The sequence below is a fragment of the Parasteatoda tepidariorum genome, chromosome 4 (assembly GCF_043381705.1).
Source record: "Parasteatoda tepidariorum isolate YZ-2023 chromosome 4, CAS_Ptep_4.0, whole genome shotgun sequence".
NCBI lineage: Eukaryota > Metazoa > Arthropoda > Arachnida > Araneae > Theridiidae > Parasteatoda > Parasteatoda tepidariorum.
Genome location: NC_092207.1, coordinates 101,654,669 through 101,672,530, shown reverse-complemented (window position 1 = coordinate 101,672,530; position 17,862 = coordinate 101,654,669). Strand labels below are relative to the sequence as shown.

At 27.4% G+C, this 17,862-nt stretch overlaps 1 protein-coding gene across 1 annotated transcript in view; it reads left to right on the top strand.

Annotated features, from left to right (window-relative positions):
• The window catches only part of LOC107438830 (restin homolog), a gene marked incomplete in the record, with an annotated part of 125,086 nt that overhangs the window by 96,952 nt on the left and 10,272 nt on the right, over positions 1-17,862 (top strand). The window contains 1 exon segment of the mRNA XM_043046544.2: positions 13,951-14,156. Within this exon segment, the coding sequence (XP_042902478.2) occupies positions 13,951-14,156 (206 nt within the window).

Sequence of the window (17,862 nt, the reverse complement as noted above, 5' to 3'; positions counted from 1 at the left end):
AGACGAACACTGGTTGGTAGGGCACTAGGCCCATGCCCAAGAGGTCCTGAGTTCGATCCCCACCGGCCGAACAATCCCCGTGTATTAAATGGTGACTAGTGCACGTTAAATCTCCCTGGGTCACAAAGCTCTCCAAGTACCAATACCTCTGGGGGTGCTGATCCAGGAACTCACTTGTCACACTGGATTGGGATCAAAATTACAAGGATACGGAGTTAACATTGGTAGTCGTAAACCCAGAATTGGGTCGGTTGTTCAACGAGGGTTATAAAATATAAAAAAAATGTATCAAGCATTGGCAGATTGATTCTAATTTGGCAGACTAAATGATCAATGGCTAAAATCATTGGCAGACTAAATGATTTTATTACTTAAAATGTGATTATAATATAAGTTTTTTTAATACGTTCATAGATTTAATAGAAAAAGATCACGCTTTGTTTAAAATAACATATTTCTCTAATCTTGTTGCTATTAAACTAACCATTGGGAGGGTGTGTGCTTTAAATCTCCAAGCTTAAATTCTCTCAAGAAGCTTCAAAAAAGAGGGGTTTTTTTAATGAAATTCTTTTGTCTTTTGAGTTAATTTTCAGAAGTATTAAGGGGAGAAAAATGAATATCTGTTGCCGGTTAATAACATGACAGTTGTGCATAAAACGAACAAAAACTGAGGGTATTGTTTTTTTTCTTTTGAAAACGAGTATATTATATTACTTGAAATACCAGAGGCCTCTCTAAAAAGACCGACGATTGGAGAAAATCTATTTGAGAAAAAAAAAAAATGGAGGAAGATTGAAATTTTTACCGTTTATGGTGTTCTGCTAAGGTTGCAAGCTTCATTATTCTCAACAAAAGTCAAAACTCGAAATAAAATTCGTCAATAGATAAACCAAAAAATCATTTAAAATGTTTTCTGCAGACCATTCATTCCAATTGAAATAGATGTGCAGAAATTTGTCCTTCAAACTATAAGTACGTTGTTTCTTCAAATGATGGTTATCTTGAAAACATTGATTCATAATTTTCGTCCTTTCAGTTTACGATTTTTAACTCATTGTGAAATTCAATGAGAAAAAAGATTTTAGTTTCATTATTAGAACGCAGCAAATCTTGTATTTATTTTATCTCTATTCGTTTTTCTTCCTTTATTTTTTTTTAATGATCGGTCATTTTTTAAACACCTGGTCATTCTATAGCGTCTTTAAAGTTTAAATAATGAAGAGAATGAAAGTAATGCTGAATTTATAAATTAAAATGATACAACTAACGAAGATTAGCATTGTGAATGAATCAAAACTTATTTTACTTTTAGTATCCTTGGATTAGTCTTTCACTCTCCCCTTTTCTAATTCGATTCTTGGATCTTATCCAACCTCAATGATAAACGAACTCCACCAGATCGTTCGTTAAAGGGGAGATTTCATTTGATTTTTACGTCAACGGAATTTTTTTCTGATTCCACCCAAAAAAAAAAAAAACCTTAGGTTGTTTTCCAGTGCACAAAATCGAAGTCAAGGATTCCGAGTCGTTGGACTTAAAATAGAGACATACACAATGCGATTGTCTGCTGAAAATGGGAGCACACTTAATATTCATTGGTAAAAGACCTTATCTGTTATCCCCTTCATATTTAAATGTCGTGTAGCACAGGGACTAATATTAAGCTAAAAGCGCTTTTTTCTCTCCATGGATGGGGGTCTGCAATATTTTGATGGAAAGTAAATTTGCGAATTAGCACAATGGATAGAAGGTTCACATCTAAATGAGATGACCTGATGTGTCTATTCCTAGACACATACCAGCCACTGTGCTAACAAAAAAATATCTCAAGTTTGCGGGAGTCTTTTGGGTGTTGGACAAACTGTGAAAGATTTTCGTCATTTTCCCATTAATGTTACGCAAAAGTGGATTCATTTCCCTTAAAAAGTCCTACACGAAAGCGACAATGCTTGATCCAGGTGTTTCCTTGTCCTCAGGGTTTTATTCAAAATGACAGTTAAACATTGATAACCGCAAATTCGATATGGATCGGTGATAAAATTTATGGAAAGTAATTGATATTTATTAAATTATAAGTTCTTAATTTATAAGTCGCTGTATCTTCCGAGCTGGATCGTGAAAGCATCTCAGAAGAAAAAAAAATATTGTTGTTGTTTTTTAAGATAGGCAGGAAAAATTGATTTTGCTAATCCTATTATCATTGCAAAAAGAATCGAATTTTTAAAAAAAAAGAAATCCGATCCGAAATGAATGGCCAGACAGGTTACGCGACAATTTCAAAATTAACATTGTTTATTAAATATTCATTATTGTATAAAATAGAAAAAGTGTGGAGTTTTCTAAACTGAAAAAAGGAAAGATAGAAAGAAAAATTAGATATACCAATGTTAGATATCTCGTGATTAATAGTATCTAAGTGATCAAAGTCTTATTAAATCCAAGTAAACCAGTAATCCTCTTTAACCATTTGCTTTTCCACTGTTTTTTTTTTTCCCTTCCTCATTCATAAAACCTTAATTTTTATTGCATTTGACATAATGATGAATGTTAATTCATAAATTAATTAATTAACAATATTAATTCAGAAGTCCATCCTTGGGTCTCGGAGCCGATTCGGCCGTTCGTTTTGGATTGCGATTAAAAAATGTTGAAAACCCCTGCAGGTAAATGTTTGGAAAAACAAATGCTTACTTTAGCCATTTTTTCCTCTTTAATCTTAACATAACATTGCTTATCGTACTCCCATACTTATGAGAGAGCTAATGTTAAAAATATGAATGTTTATTGCGAAAATATGCAATTTAATCTCCTCAAAAAGGCATTTTATTTTTGACTATTTCTAAACTAAAAAGACCCTTTTTATGCTTTTCCCTCATTTCTAAACGAAATGTTATCTTCAGTACATTGTTGGTGACGTCATTTATCGACGATACTTACCGAACGCAACTCACAAAATTCATCTTAGTAGGAATATGGACTTTTTTTTTCTTCTCTGTATAACATTTAAAATCTCAAGATCTCATAGATTTAAAATGATGCAAGTTTCTCAAATGTATTTATTACTCTATGATACGAAACTTTCTGTTTCTTCAATAAAATAGCGTGCAGGTTATGTAAAGTAAGCCAGTAGATCTTTAGATCGCGTTACAATTTCCCAGTTTAGTATTCATGAAGGGTTTCTTATTTGTGGTCCACTTCTTATCGAATTTCGATTTTTAATAGTTCTATTTTTGGCTATCCACAATCCATCTATCAAATGCGTTTTTCTTGTCTTATAATTAACGCCTTGCCGGCAACAATGAACAAANAAAACTTTTGTTAAGTGCTTGAAAAGTTTTTAAAAAGTGCTTATTTTTGATTCAAAGATTAGGCTACACACCCTGAACGAAATGCTATCTTCAGTACATTGTTGGTGACGTTATTTATCGACGATACCTACCGAACGCAACTCACCAAATTCATCTTAGTAGGAATATAGACTTTTTTTTCTCTGTATAACATTTAAAATCTCTAGATCTCATAGATTTAAAATGGTGCAAGTTTCTCAAATGCGGCATGTATTTATTACTCTATGATACGAAACTTTCTGTTTCTTTTTTCTTCGATAAAATACCGTGCAGGTTAGGGAATATGTAAGTAAGCCAGTAGAACTTTAGATCGCGTTACAATTTCCCAGTTTAGTATTCATGAAGGGTTTCTTATTTGTGGTCCACTTCTTATCGAATTTCGATTTTTAATAGTTCTATTTTTGGCTAGGCGGGAGATTCTATCAACAATCCATCTATCAAATGCGTTTTTCTTGTCTTATAATTAACGCCTTGCCGGCAACAATGAACAAATATCGCTCTTGAGAATATGACATAAATTTTTCAGTCGTATAAGAATGAATTCATTATAAAACTGTTGGTAAATGGTATTTTTGTGGAGATAAAATTTTAAACAAAGGAATTCTTAAATAGCAATAAACCTTTTGTGTCCTTAACAAAAGGCACAATAAATTAAATCCCCAAATTTTCTCGCATTATTTAGATTTATTTATTTATTTATTTTTTTAATTTTTATTGTGCATGGTTTTCAAATTTAATTTAAATTTGTTTGAAAAAAAAATGGTTATAAAAGAAAATTTATCACTGTATGTGAGTAATCTAATAAATACGGAACAAGTAATTTTTAATAAATAATTTTTCCTTAGTCTGATGATGATACTATTAAAAATAACTATTAGAATTTAGTTTTCAGTCTTGAAAATAGTTTACTTTTCTAAGAAATTCATAAAAATTGATCAATTGTGGGAAATTCATTTGTTCTGTTGATTGTTTTAACAATTATTACTATCGAAGATTTTCAAATGTTCAAAAACCACTTGACTTTTAAAAAATATAATTTTCACTGATTAAAATCTTAGAAACACCTACCTCATGAAAGTCATTCAATTTCACTAGGTCGCATAGAAAATAAAATAAAACTAAGAAAAATTCGATTCAGAATCATTATATTCGTTCTTTTCTCTTTTTTTATTAATCAATAAAAGTTTAGTGTTAATAACTACTATTTTTTTTATAAATGAGTAACAGTGATCTTATTAAAATATATTTAGCAATAAAATTCGAAATTGTTGACAGTCAAAAAAGTTCATTTTAAATCGAGCATTTTCTAGGAGTGCATGTTTAAAAGTAAAAAAAAAATATGCGAGACGCTTTGATATTTTTTAAAAATATTTATCCGCTGTTTATTTTTATAATATGATTATGTATTTTTCACAAACATTGTCTTAATAATAATGTATTTCAATTATTAGCCAACAAATTAAAAGCTTTACGGCAGTCATTATTGTAATTTATTTTGTTCCTTCTTAAGTGACCTTATCACATTAACATAAATAAATCACAGATTTATATAACATTCCTCGAATGAGTAAACGCTTTGGATCAGTCACTTAGCGATAATGTTGTGTATTTCTTTTATTATGACACTTGTACTGAAAAGTTAGTGATTCTTTTAAATGTATCACCAAACCTTTCTTATATTATACAATACATTAATTATGAAACAAAATATACAGGAGGTTTGCGACCTCATGTTAATTTATTCATATCATTGAAGTTGCCATTGCTTAAGAAATAAAAATTGAAGAATGTGTAAATGACATTAATATGGAATGTACTCATATTGCTCAAATAAAGATACATACAGGGTAAAAGTTTGAGAACCAGAAATAACAGTTAAACTAATGCTACCGAAATGTAGTTTCATCATATGTATCTTTTTTTTATAGTGTCGAAAATGTTTTTGCTAGCAGAAATGCGCAATTTCTTTCACGATTCTCTGTAGATTTCAGCTCACAAATTTATTTGTATTGCTCTATTTTTTTCGTATTGCAACTTGTTTGGTATTGAAACTGTAATTAAAACCCCACAACTTTTCCTCGCGGAACCCTATTTTTAGATTTTCAAGTATTGTAACTCTGGTGACGGGTACTGTTCAGTTGTGGACTGAGATGTATAGATTGAAATATCATGCTGCAAAAATATCTCATTTTTGTCCATCGGTTTGTTTTTTAATGTTGGTGGGAAGATATAATATTGGCTTTTTAACCTTAGTGAAGATGCTATCAGTCTTAACATTGAAACCTACTCCACATCATAATCGGGCCATCTCTTAACTGTTCTAATATATTTTAGTATGCCCATAATATCTTATAATCCCGTCTGTAAGTTGTTTTTTTTCACCATTCAACAGAAATGAATGCCGTAAATTATGCTTAAGAACATGACGTTAAGTTACGGAAGTACGTTATAATTACAGTTGAATGCGTTGTTTTGGAAATTAAAAAAAAACCTCTTTGCTTCGGTTTTACTTCTAATTTTTAAAAAAATTTATGTTTTTAATTTTTTTTTTTTTAAAAATCGTTTACTGATCGAAACTAACAAGAAGTTCCACTGATGCTGTTAGTGAAGTACCTAGTATTCACCGATCGCTGTTATTATGAAAACTCAGCTTTAATTTTATTTCGTACCTTTTGCATTTGACTGAAACATTTATGCGATGTTGAATTCCAACAACAATTTATCTTTTATTTAGCCATGCTCTAAAAAAAACAAGGACTTTTTGACTTTTTGATTTTTTTTTTTTTTTAAACAATCTGAAATACTTGTCTTAGCACATGTTGATGGGGAAAAAAATCAGTTGAAAGTTTGAATAAGCGAAGTCAGATTTAAGTTAGTTAATTAAAAGTTAATTAATGTAAGACAAATTTGGTGATCTGTCTTCTTGTTTTGTTCTATTTATAAAGAAAGGATCTCTAACTCTTTTCAAGGTATTAACATTATCAGATTTTATTTATTTTTTTTTTTTTTAAAAAAAGCATTATTTTACTTTTTTATATTTTATCTATGTTCATCTAATCCAGAACAAAACATATTCTTAGCAAAAATCATAATTATACAAAAAAAATATTATTAATGAAAAATTATAATATTTTGTAACGTCATACAAACAGATTTACGTTTTTATTTCGTCTGTTTTAGCTGTCCGTTTTTAACTATTCTACAAATACCTTCCATTTTTTTTAAAAAAAAATATTGGTATTTCAATGAATGTAAGGCAAGAATAAATTCTAAAATAAGTGTGGTTGGAGGTCTCTTCATCTTATTTTACGCTTTATTTCATTAAATTTCTGAAATAAAATTAGGATGAAAAATTTTGATTCTGTCGAATTATTTGAAATATTTAAAGTTATCCCGATTTTCTTTCTTTCTTTTAATTTAGACTGGAGCTTGCGCAACAACCTGATAATTGTAAATAAAAACTATGCTTTGGAAGTTATAGATAAATTTAAAGACTCAAGTTCTATATCCAAACTAATTTATAAATTATTATATATTTCTGCATTTAAGTTAGTTTCTATAATAATACTACAGTTAATCGGCTTTCCCCTTATTTCTTTCGGAAGATTTTTTATTTAGAAATAATTGCATATTAAATTTTTAAACATATTATTTTAAAATGAGACACCTTAACCGTAAAATAGAGTAGGACATTGGTCTTTTTTGTACCAAATAAATAAAAATGTTTATATAGATATTTCGATTATATATTTTGACTTAAAATTCTGTTTTCAATTTATATAAAAATAAAATGCTAATAATGGAAACTGCCTCAAATTAATGTGGACGTTAGTGATCGCCCTCACCCCCAGAAGAACTTACTAAATATGCATTTTGTCACTTTTTAAAAAAAATTTAAACTGTATTGCGCTAGTAATTTTGATACCAAATGCCTAGATATTTCCATCTACTTTAAAAATTACTTTAAAAAAAACTTATAACTTTAATCAAAATCAAAATTTCTCTAGAAATGTATTATTAAAAAAGTAGTTGAGTTTGCCAAAATATTTTACATAGTAAGTTACAATTAATAGTTCAGTAGGCGACAAAACTTAAAATTTCTATATGTAAGAAACAACGATGTTCACTACTCAGTTTAGCCAACTTCTTAATTCCAAAAACATGTTAAAGGTTTGCTCGTAATTATGGCTGACGTTCAAAAGAGAGAATTTGGCTTTTAACATCAATACTAATTATTTACCGAAAAATAGTTGTAGTCCTCGCATAAAATAATTTTTAGTACGAAAAATTTGTTATTTCAATTATTTGAAAATGAATAAATGAATAAACAAAATAAGGCGTTCATAATGTAGGTTTAATAAACTTAAGACTTATTTAATGTAACCTGATTTCCACATAAAATGGTAACATTTAGAAGAATATTTGTTGAGGCGGAAAATGAAAATTTAAAAAAAAATAATGATATTTTGTTTATCGATCATTCGTAACAATATTGGATATTTTAACAAGAAAATTAAAAAAAATTTTTTTTAAGTATTTAATAATGAAGTAGGTATTTAATAAAGAAAAAATAGGTATTTAATAATATTAATAAAATATGAAGTTTAATTTTTTTAGAAAAATAATAATAAAGGATCAAAGTTCCGAAACACGATATACATGTGGTAGGCTGATTGACTACTGCAGCTTTTTTTGCAAACAGCTGCCATCACTCAGCAATGCAATTCTCCGGTATTTTTTAATCAGCCCAACAAAATATCCTCAGCGGTAGGACAGATCATGAATTAAAGTCTCCTCTCCGTCAGGCTTACCGTGGGAGTTTTTCGTGATTTTCCTTTCCGTGTAACGCAAATGCGGATTAGTTCCATTAAAAAGTTCTTCACGAAGGCAAATTTCTCTCAAAGCTTCATCCAAAAGTTTCCTTGTCATCAGAATTGGGTTCTAAATTACAGGGCTACGGAGCATTGGAACTCAGAATTGTCTGTTCCACGACGGTTATAAAATCATATCAGCCTAACACTTTTTAAGCTTATTTCAGTGAGCCCACCTGCTTGAGAACTTCTACTTGCTAATAAGGAAATATATCAATCAATTTTCAGTTAATCAGATTTATTTCAAGAAATTTGCAATAGGCCTAGAGTAGTAAAGGTTTATTGTAAGAAGCCTTACAAAATGTTAATTGTTGATTAACTAGATTTGTTTCAGGCAGTTTGTAATAAGCCCAGAGTTCCAGAGTATATATACAGTGGAGACTTATTGTAAATAACCTTATTAAAGGTTAATCACAGCAAACCCTAATCAAATTCAATCTACTTGACGAATTCTTCACTCATGTCTTAATTAGCCTTAAGATACTTCAGCTGATTTTATTTTATAACCGTCGTTGAACAGCCGACCCAATTTTATGGGTTTACGACTACTAATGTTTAACTCCGTAGCCTTGTAATTTTGAACGCAATCCAGAAGACAAGGGAACTCCTGGATCGAGTATTGGGAGAAAATTGGCCTTCGTGGAGGTGATGGAACTAACCCGTTATTCGTCTACCCATAAGGATATTTCACGTCAGATGTGGTCCGTGCAAGCCGGATGCGGAATTCGTATTGACCAGCCATCGCCGGCATCGAGCCCGGTTCATCTCATTGAAAGGCGAACTCTCTATCCCCTAAGCCATCGCGGCTCTACTTGAGCTGATTGTAATGAAACAAAAAAGAAAAAAAAGGTCGGGCGGTTTAAAAAATAATGAAAATTGTTCCAATGAATCCAACGCATTGCAAAACAACGTTAAGGTGCTGGATTATTCATTTAACCTATGACAAGAATATCTGACTCGTTTAAATGTGTTTTAATCCGAATTTAAAAAGGATGTTTAAAATGGGCATTTCTTGTCCGGAAGACGTAAATATTTTGATTACATCCACAGTGGCTAAATTGAAGCTAAGTGGATGAAATAAATAGATACGGAAACCTTAATGTGTATCTCCTTTCTCTTTTATCGCCCACATGACACTTTAATGTCGTCTAGCAAAGATTATTTCTGAGAATTCGTTCCTACCACAACTTCTGGATTTTCTTCTTTTTTCCTCTTTAAATTTGACCTCGTCATTGCATCATACTAATTTTTTGTAGTAATCAATGTTTCAAACATAAAATAATGTCTAGATTTTTTTTTAATTATGGCTAAATAAAAAAAAATTGTTCAATAAAACCTTCTATAAATATTTTATAAAAGTATTATTATTCGAAAAAGAGAATAAAAAATAAGAACCGAATTTTTGATGAAATCATAAATTTAGTGTTTTGATGCTGTTGAAAATGAGCAAAAATTTCATATTGCATCATTTAATTTATATTTATTGATTAAATAATATATTACACCAATGTTTTTTTAACATCCACCATTGGTTATTATTTTAAGTGAAATTTTTTCTTAAGTTTATATTAACTAAACTTGATTGAAATATAAACAAAAAATGATTGAATATTATAGTTTAAAATCTGGTATCTTTAAAATAATTTTAATAATGAGCGATCTAAGAGAAATTTTTTATAACTATTCTAACAAATAAAAATCATATTTTCGATTTAGATTCGAAATAGGATGTGCTATATAAATTTTCAGAGCAATGGAATTTTTATAAAATTTATTACATTATAAATTTTAGACTCAAAATAAATGTTTTAGACACTTAATTTTAAAGTATTTAAAATGTATAATGAAATTTTTCAGTAATGTAACAAATTCTTACATGTTTAGTACTTTATTTCTTATATAAGTGTAGAATTAAATTGTGATAGTTTTAATATACGAAAAAAAAAACAAAAAACAATTCAATAATTTTTTTTCTTTACAAAATTAGTTACAAAAGCTATTGATGAAATAACTATTTGACATTAAATTTTCTTCTGAAGTAAAACTTTGAAATAAATCATTACCTACTCAAATGTCATTCTTAAGTAAAGAGTGAGTTAGCATTTTTAACTCGCTTATAATCATTTCATTATAATGATTTTAGACCTCATCATAAGGATTCTAAGACGGTGATTAGGGTTTTACAAATATAGCAAAGTTTCAGATGCTTTAGTCTGCAGCATCTCGGTTAAATTTTTTACTTATTTTATTTTAACTCACTCGTTTTTTTCTCTTTCTATTAACAAATGACTAATCTTTTCAAAAGGAGGAGATGTAAACGATTTATTATTTTACAAAATCGAGTTTAATTTGTATCCTAAATTATCTAAATCTAAAATAAATAAATAAATAAATATATATATATATATATATATATATATATATATATATATATAGATATATATATATATATATATATATATATATATATATATATATATATATATATATATATATATATATATATATATATATATATATATATATATATATATATATATATATATATATATATATATATATATATATATATATATATATATATATATATATATATATATATATATATATATATATATATATATATATATATATATATATATATATATATATATATATATATATATATATATATATATATATATATATATATATATATATATATATATATATATATATATATATATATATATATATATATATATATATATATATATATATATATATATATATATATATATATATATATATATATATATATATATATATATATATATATATATATATATATATATATATATATATATATATATATATATATATATATATATATATATATATATATATATATATATATATATATATATATATATATATATATATATATATATATATATATATATATATATATATATATATATATATATATATATATATATATATATATATATATATATATATATATATATATATATATATATATATATATATATATATATATATATATATATATATATATATATATATATATATATATATATATATATATATATATATATATATATATATATATATATATATATATATATATATATATATATATATATATATATATATATATATATATATATATATATATATATATATATATATATATATATATATATATATATATATATATATATATATATATATATATATATATATATATATATATATATATATATATATATATATATATATATATATATATATATATATATATATATATATATATATATATATATATATATATATATATATATATATATATATATATATATATATATATATATATATATATATATATATATATATATATATATATATATATATATATATATATATATATATATATATATATATATATATATATATATATATATATATATATATATATATATATATATATATATATATATATATATATATATATATATATATATATATATATATATATATATATATATATATATATATATATATATATATATATATATATATATATATATATATATATATATATATATATATATATATATATATATATATATATATATATATATATATATATATATATATATATATATATATATATATATATATATATATATATATATATATATATATATATATATATATATATATATATATATATATATATATATATATATATATATATATATATATATATATATATATATATATATATATATATATATATATATATATATATATATATATATATATATATATATATATATATATATATATATATATATATATATATATATATATATATATATATATATATATATATATATATATATATATATATATATATATATATATATATATATATATATATATATATATATATATATATATATATATATATATATATATATATATATATATATATATATATATATATATATATATATATATATATATATATATATATATATATATATATATATATATATATATATATATATATATATATATATATATATATATATATATATATATATATATATATATATATATATATATATATATATATATATATATATATATATATATATATATATATATATATATATATATATATATATATATATATATATATATATATATATATATATATATATATATATATATATATATATATATATATATATATATATATATATATATATATATATATATATATATATATNTATATATATATATATATATATATATATATATATAAACGGCAAGGGGATTCTAATCCATGATCCATCTACCACTAGTGATATCTCTCGCATTGTGATTGTTGAGTTCAGAATTCGCATCGACCAGTGGTATTCGAACCTGGGTCACCTCATTGGGAGGCATTATCATTTGAGTCCCCAATAGCTGCATATTAAATAATACTGTTTATATAGCATTTTAAATTATCAAATAACTAATAAGATTTATTGTCATAAAAGTAATATAACACTGGACTTCAGAAGAAAAGACAACTTATCTTCATTAATAAAATGTATTCTGTGATAAACTAATCTAGAAGTTTTACTATTTTTAAATTATCGTGTAGATCACAATACCATCTACAACATCCGCCATGACACGATGAAGTTATATTGAATGACTCTAATTTTATATCATTTCAGCGGTCATCTTCTCTCATTGATAAAGGTTTTTACCCTTTGCTTTGCTACAGTTTTTTTTTTATATGTTTCCTGTCTGTTGTATGATTTCTGCAGTCGAGAGAATTAAACCAATGACAACAGAAGAAATTTTATTGTGTCTTCCACCGTATAATTACCCAAATGTTCAAAATGAATAAAATAATGAGTATAATTAACGAGTTGGCAGGTGCTTTGTCGGAAGTTTCTCCACGGTTTATACTTGCTTAAAAAGAAGGAAAAAAGAGTTCATTTCTTGAGTTGTTTCCAATGTGTGGGATAGGTCTTGTGGCATTATGTCAACTCATATCTTTTAGGAGGATTTTTAACATCTTTTATAGGTGTACTAGGAAAGTTAAATTATTTTTTTAAAATTAACTAAATGAAGCGGAAATTAATTTAGATATAATAAATTCAGGAAGTATCTGTTGGAAAATTCAGATCGTTAGATTATAAGGTATATATATATAATATAAATTTTTTTCTTTTTTGCAAATTTTCTGATTTATATTGTATCGAATAATCATGCAATTGAGCATTTTTCAAGTCAATTTAAATCTTTCCCTCTCTCATTCTTTGTGCAGTCTTATCCTTGTACCTCTAAATTAAAAGTTTTATTTCTATCTGGGTCATGGATGCCGTAGACAATTCTTTCAACATGATCAATTTTCAAATTCATGAACCGATATTTCGAATGCGAAACTTTTATCTATAACTAATCTAATCTAATTTAATTTCTGTCTTTCTTTAAATTTGAATTTACATCTGCACTGCTGTAGTTTATAAGGAAGTTTTACCAAATAAAATTGCTTGTTTAAGATTGTATTGATATTGAAATGGTTCTATTAGCTAGAGTATGAATTATTATTATTTTTTCCTTAGATTTATTTCATGTAAGACTGTGATAAGATAGTTTCACTCAATAAAATATCACGTTTAAATATCACGTCAACCTTCAACGTTTAAATTATTTTACAGAACAAACTGGCGTTCGAAGTGTTGTTTCAAAGCCTGTTAGGCCACCTATGTGGTTGAGTAAAGCTGAACTGACGCAAGAAATCCAACGTTTGGGAACACTTTGTGAGACCAGAACCAAGGAACTGAACCGATTGAAGATGGAAACTAAGCATGTTTCGATAGGCTTCGATGCGTTTGCAGCTCTTTTTAAATACATGGTGGATGATGTAAGTTGATATTGAATCTATTTTTGTTATCCCCGTTATTTTTACTTGCTGTAGTTCATTTTCTTTCTCTCAAACCCTTTATGGATTTTGGGATTTAGAGGTGTATTAAAAAAGGTATATGTATTTTCGATTAGAGCTTTTATCTGTATTTCTTTGCTTGAAGTTAAGTATAGTAATGTCCAAGTCGAATTTTCTTTTTCTATAGTGTGTACTGTAAATGTTTCGATTTTGTTTTGTATGCTGGGATTAAATCTAAAGGAATAACTTAATGAGAAAATTTAGCTTGTAATCACGTTTATTTTATTCATAGTATTTATAAGTCATTTCAATTTTTTACCGTGAATTATATAATTGAATCGAAAAGTCATGGCCGAAAAATTCATAAACTTATGATAAAACAAATATACTCTATTTTGGTAAAATTAAAATATTAAAGATTTATAAAAAAAGAAAATATAACTTCTGGAATATTAGTTCAAGATTGCTGGGTAAAATTTTCGTTACTACGTCCAAAATTCGCGGTCAATAATGAATATATATATATATATATATATAAACAATGACTAGTGATCTCAGTAGTCATGGTTGATTTTCTATTTTGTTGATAAGAATTAATTTCTTTCTAGAATTATTTTTAAATTTCTTTTTTCCAGCAGTTTATTAGATATTTAAAACCAGTGAGGATTAAGAGGCCACATAAACTAAAAAATACCTGACAAAGGGCGTAGGGCCAAGATTAACATTTAATATAAAGTAAAAATAGTAAATAGACAGCACATACTTATATTCTATTTTGAAGCAATATTAAAAACGAAATTTACTCAAATAACCCCCAAAACTATCGTTGGACTCAAAACACACATTGAGGTTTTGACACTTTACAGAGTTTTACATACCTATTACTAACTTTTTACTCAAGTACAAATAATAAAAAGATTTCAAGTTCAAAACTTAAGTATTTATAGTTAAGTTATAATAAAAAGTATTCATAGTTATAGTTTAAAAATCACACACAATTTTTAGTTCCAGTGTTTAGTATTGAAACAAAAAATTTTAAGATAACAAAAAGTCATAATTTTTATTTACCCCAAAAGTTACCTTTTACTATACAAAATGTACATGTATTTAAATAGTAAAAATTACTGAATTAAACAACGAAAAATACCTTTTAATATNTAATTTGTGTTTGTGTATGTATGTATGTGTATTTACACCGAAGAGCCATTACATTATGACCACCCTTCATCTATAATATATATGTAAGATCTATATATATATGTAACATAAAACGCTTCTATTAATCTTTTCATGTTATTTCTTTTCTATAAAACGCAAATCCTAATTAATTATTCCAATCGAAACACTTTCTCATGCTTTTAAAAAGCCACATCCTGTTCTTAAATCTATCTTTAGCTCAAGTATGCATAATTAAGAGTAAAGACATTTTTCCCTTTTCTCTTTGTGGGAATCGCGCGACCTATTGTTGTTGTTGTTCCTTATCCTCCAATTGTGTGACGAAGTTAGACAAGATTCAATAGGTTGTTGACCCTCAAAAAGTCGACGACAAGAAGTGGAGTAGCCTATAAGTCCTCCTTGGAAAGGTCCAAGCAGTCAACGATATGTTCGGCTGAGGCCTGCTGGGCTTCACATTTGGAACAGACCGCACAAGTCTTTCTTCCTTCAAAGTACAAGAGACTATTCGTGTGTCCACTTGCCAATCTGGAAATAGCTGTTTGGGACATTCTATCTCCTATACGTACAAGTGAAGAGCCCGGTTCCTTGGCCGCATACCAATGATGAGAGGAGGGGATCCTCCACTTTTTTGATAGATGACTTTTGATTTTGGACTGATTCTCTGAGTAGGTAAGGGCTGAGGACGAAGGTGTTGATTGACTAAAGCCCTCCTTGGCCAAGCGATCCGCTTGCTCATTGCCAAAGATGTCAAAGTGGAATGGTATCCACTGAAGATGAACGTCGTGGTGCTTTGAAATAAGTTGAAGTTTAAGAAGGATGGAGATGCTTGTTTTGTCTCCAACTTTAGTCCAATTGTATAGGTGTTGAAGGGAGCTGCGATTGTCCGACAGGATCCAAAGATCTCCAAAGTCACTCTCGTTGATTATAGCATCGATGCCGTGTTCAATTGCGATTAATTCACTTTTAAAGACTGAAGTGAAATCAGGATTACGGAGAAATATGGAGTAATTTTGCCCAGATTTTTCAATGAAGTCGTCTACCGTCTGTGTAAATTTTTACGACGTCACTGGGAATCTCGCCTAAAATTTCCAAAGCTAGCTGCCTAAGTTCAGCTGGAATATGATCTTTCTTTGTGACCGGAGCAGAAAAGCCGGAAGTGGAAATGGACTCTGGGGATTTCCTCTGAAGGATTCAGACAAGATTTTAAGGAGTGGGGCTCTGACTGAATGGACTGTTTTTCTTCAGTCGCTGATTGTTGCACCAATTGTTAAGGTAGAGAGAGGTTCTATTGTGCTGACCATAGCTAGAAAGTTTGTTGAAGTAATTGGTGAGATTGAAGATCAGCCTCAAAGAGGACTATTTCTTTAGGGCAACTACGTCTTAGTTCAGTAATTATTCTTGCAACACTTAGTTGGACCCTTTCCAATTTATCCAGATTAGTGGCAGAAGCACAGCAGTGCACAGGAAAGCCATATTCCAGGATGGGTCTTAATGAGAGTCAAATAGGTATCTCTTAACGTGACAGCATCGGCTCCCCAATCTATCCCAATCGGCCCGCAATATATTCAAGTAAGTTTAATCGTTTTTGGCTTTTGAGACAATATGTTCAATATGTTTGTTACTTGTCCATTCTGGGTCTGAGACATATTCGAGATTCATTGGATGCTTTTCGTAAGCAAGATTCTTGTTATCCATCTTTATATTTGGCTGATAGTTGTACAATCTTTTGTTGGTGGTAAAGAAAGTGACGATGGATTTGGCTGGATTAAAACAACAACAACAAGCCCTCTTTTCCCTAAATAGAGACATTTTCGGATTTTTTGCAAGATTTTCCCTACCAGAAAGACTGATCGTCGATGGAGTAAACTTTACTTTTCGCTCGTCATCCATTTGAAAATGATCAAATGAAATTATTTTGCTTTCATTAAAATCCTGTGACGGTTTTCTTGCTCGGTCCGACTGCTGCATATTACAGATATACAGGGTGTTTATAAAGTCCCGGACCCATTTTGATGTTTATTAACTCATAAAATAATAAAGATAGATTAAAATTAATAACATAAATGGTTAAATAGACTCAAAAAGTTTCATGACCCTTGTCAATGAACTTCCACGTGTGCCCCCTTCGTCGCACGTAGAATATCAAGTCGATAGTCAATTTCACGCCAGGTAGCGGCAAGCATGTCGGCATCCACAGAGGCTATTGCGATTGTAATTCAGGCTTTTAGGTCATCAATGTTCGACACGATCCTCCTGTAAACATTGTCCTTTATAAATCCCTCCCCCCCCGCAGCGTTATATCAGGTGATCTGGGTGGCCAAGGAATTGGACCTCCTCGCACAATCCATCTTCTTGGAAAATGGTCATTCAAAGAACTACGAACGATGATACCCACATATACCTTCGTATTTCCACAACTAGAAGAGCTTCAGCCACATGTCTTTTTGCAACAAGATGGTGCACCACCTCATTGGGGTATCATCGTTCGTAGTTCTTTGAATGACCATTTTAC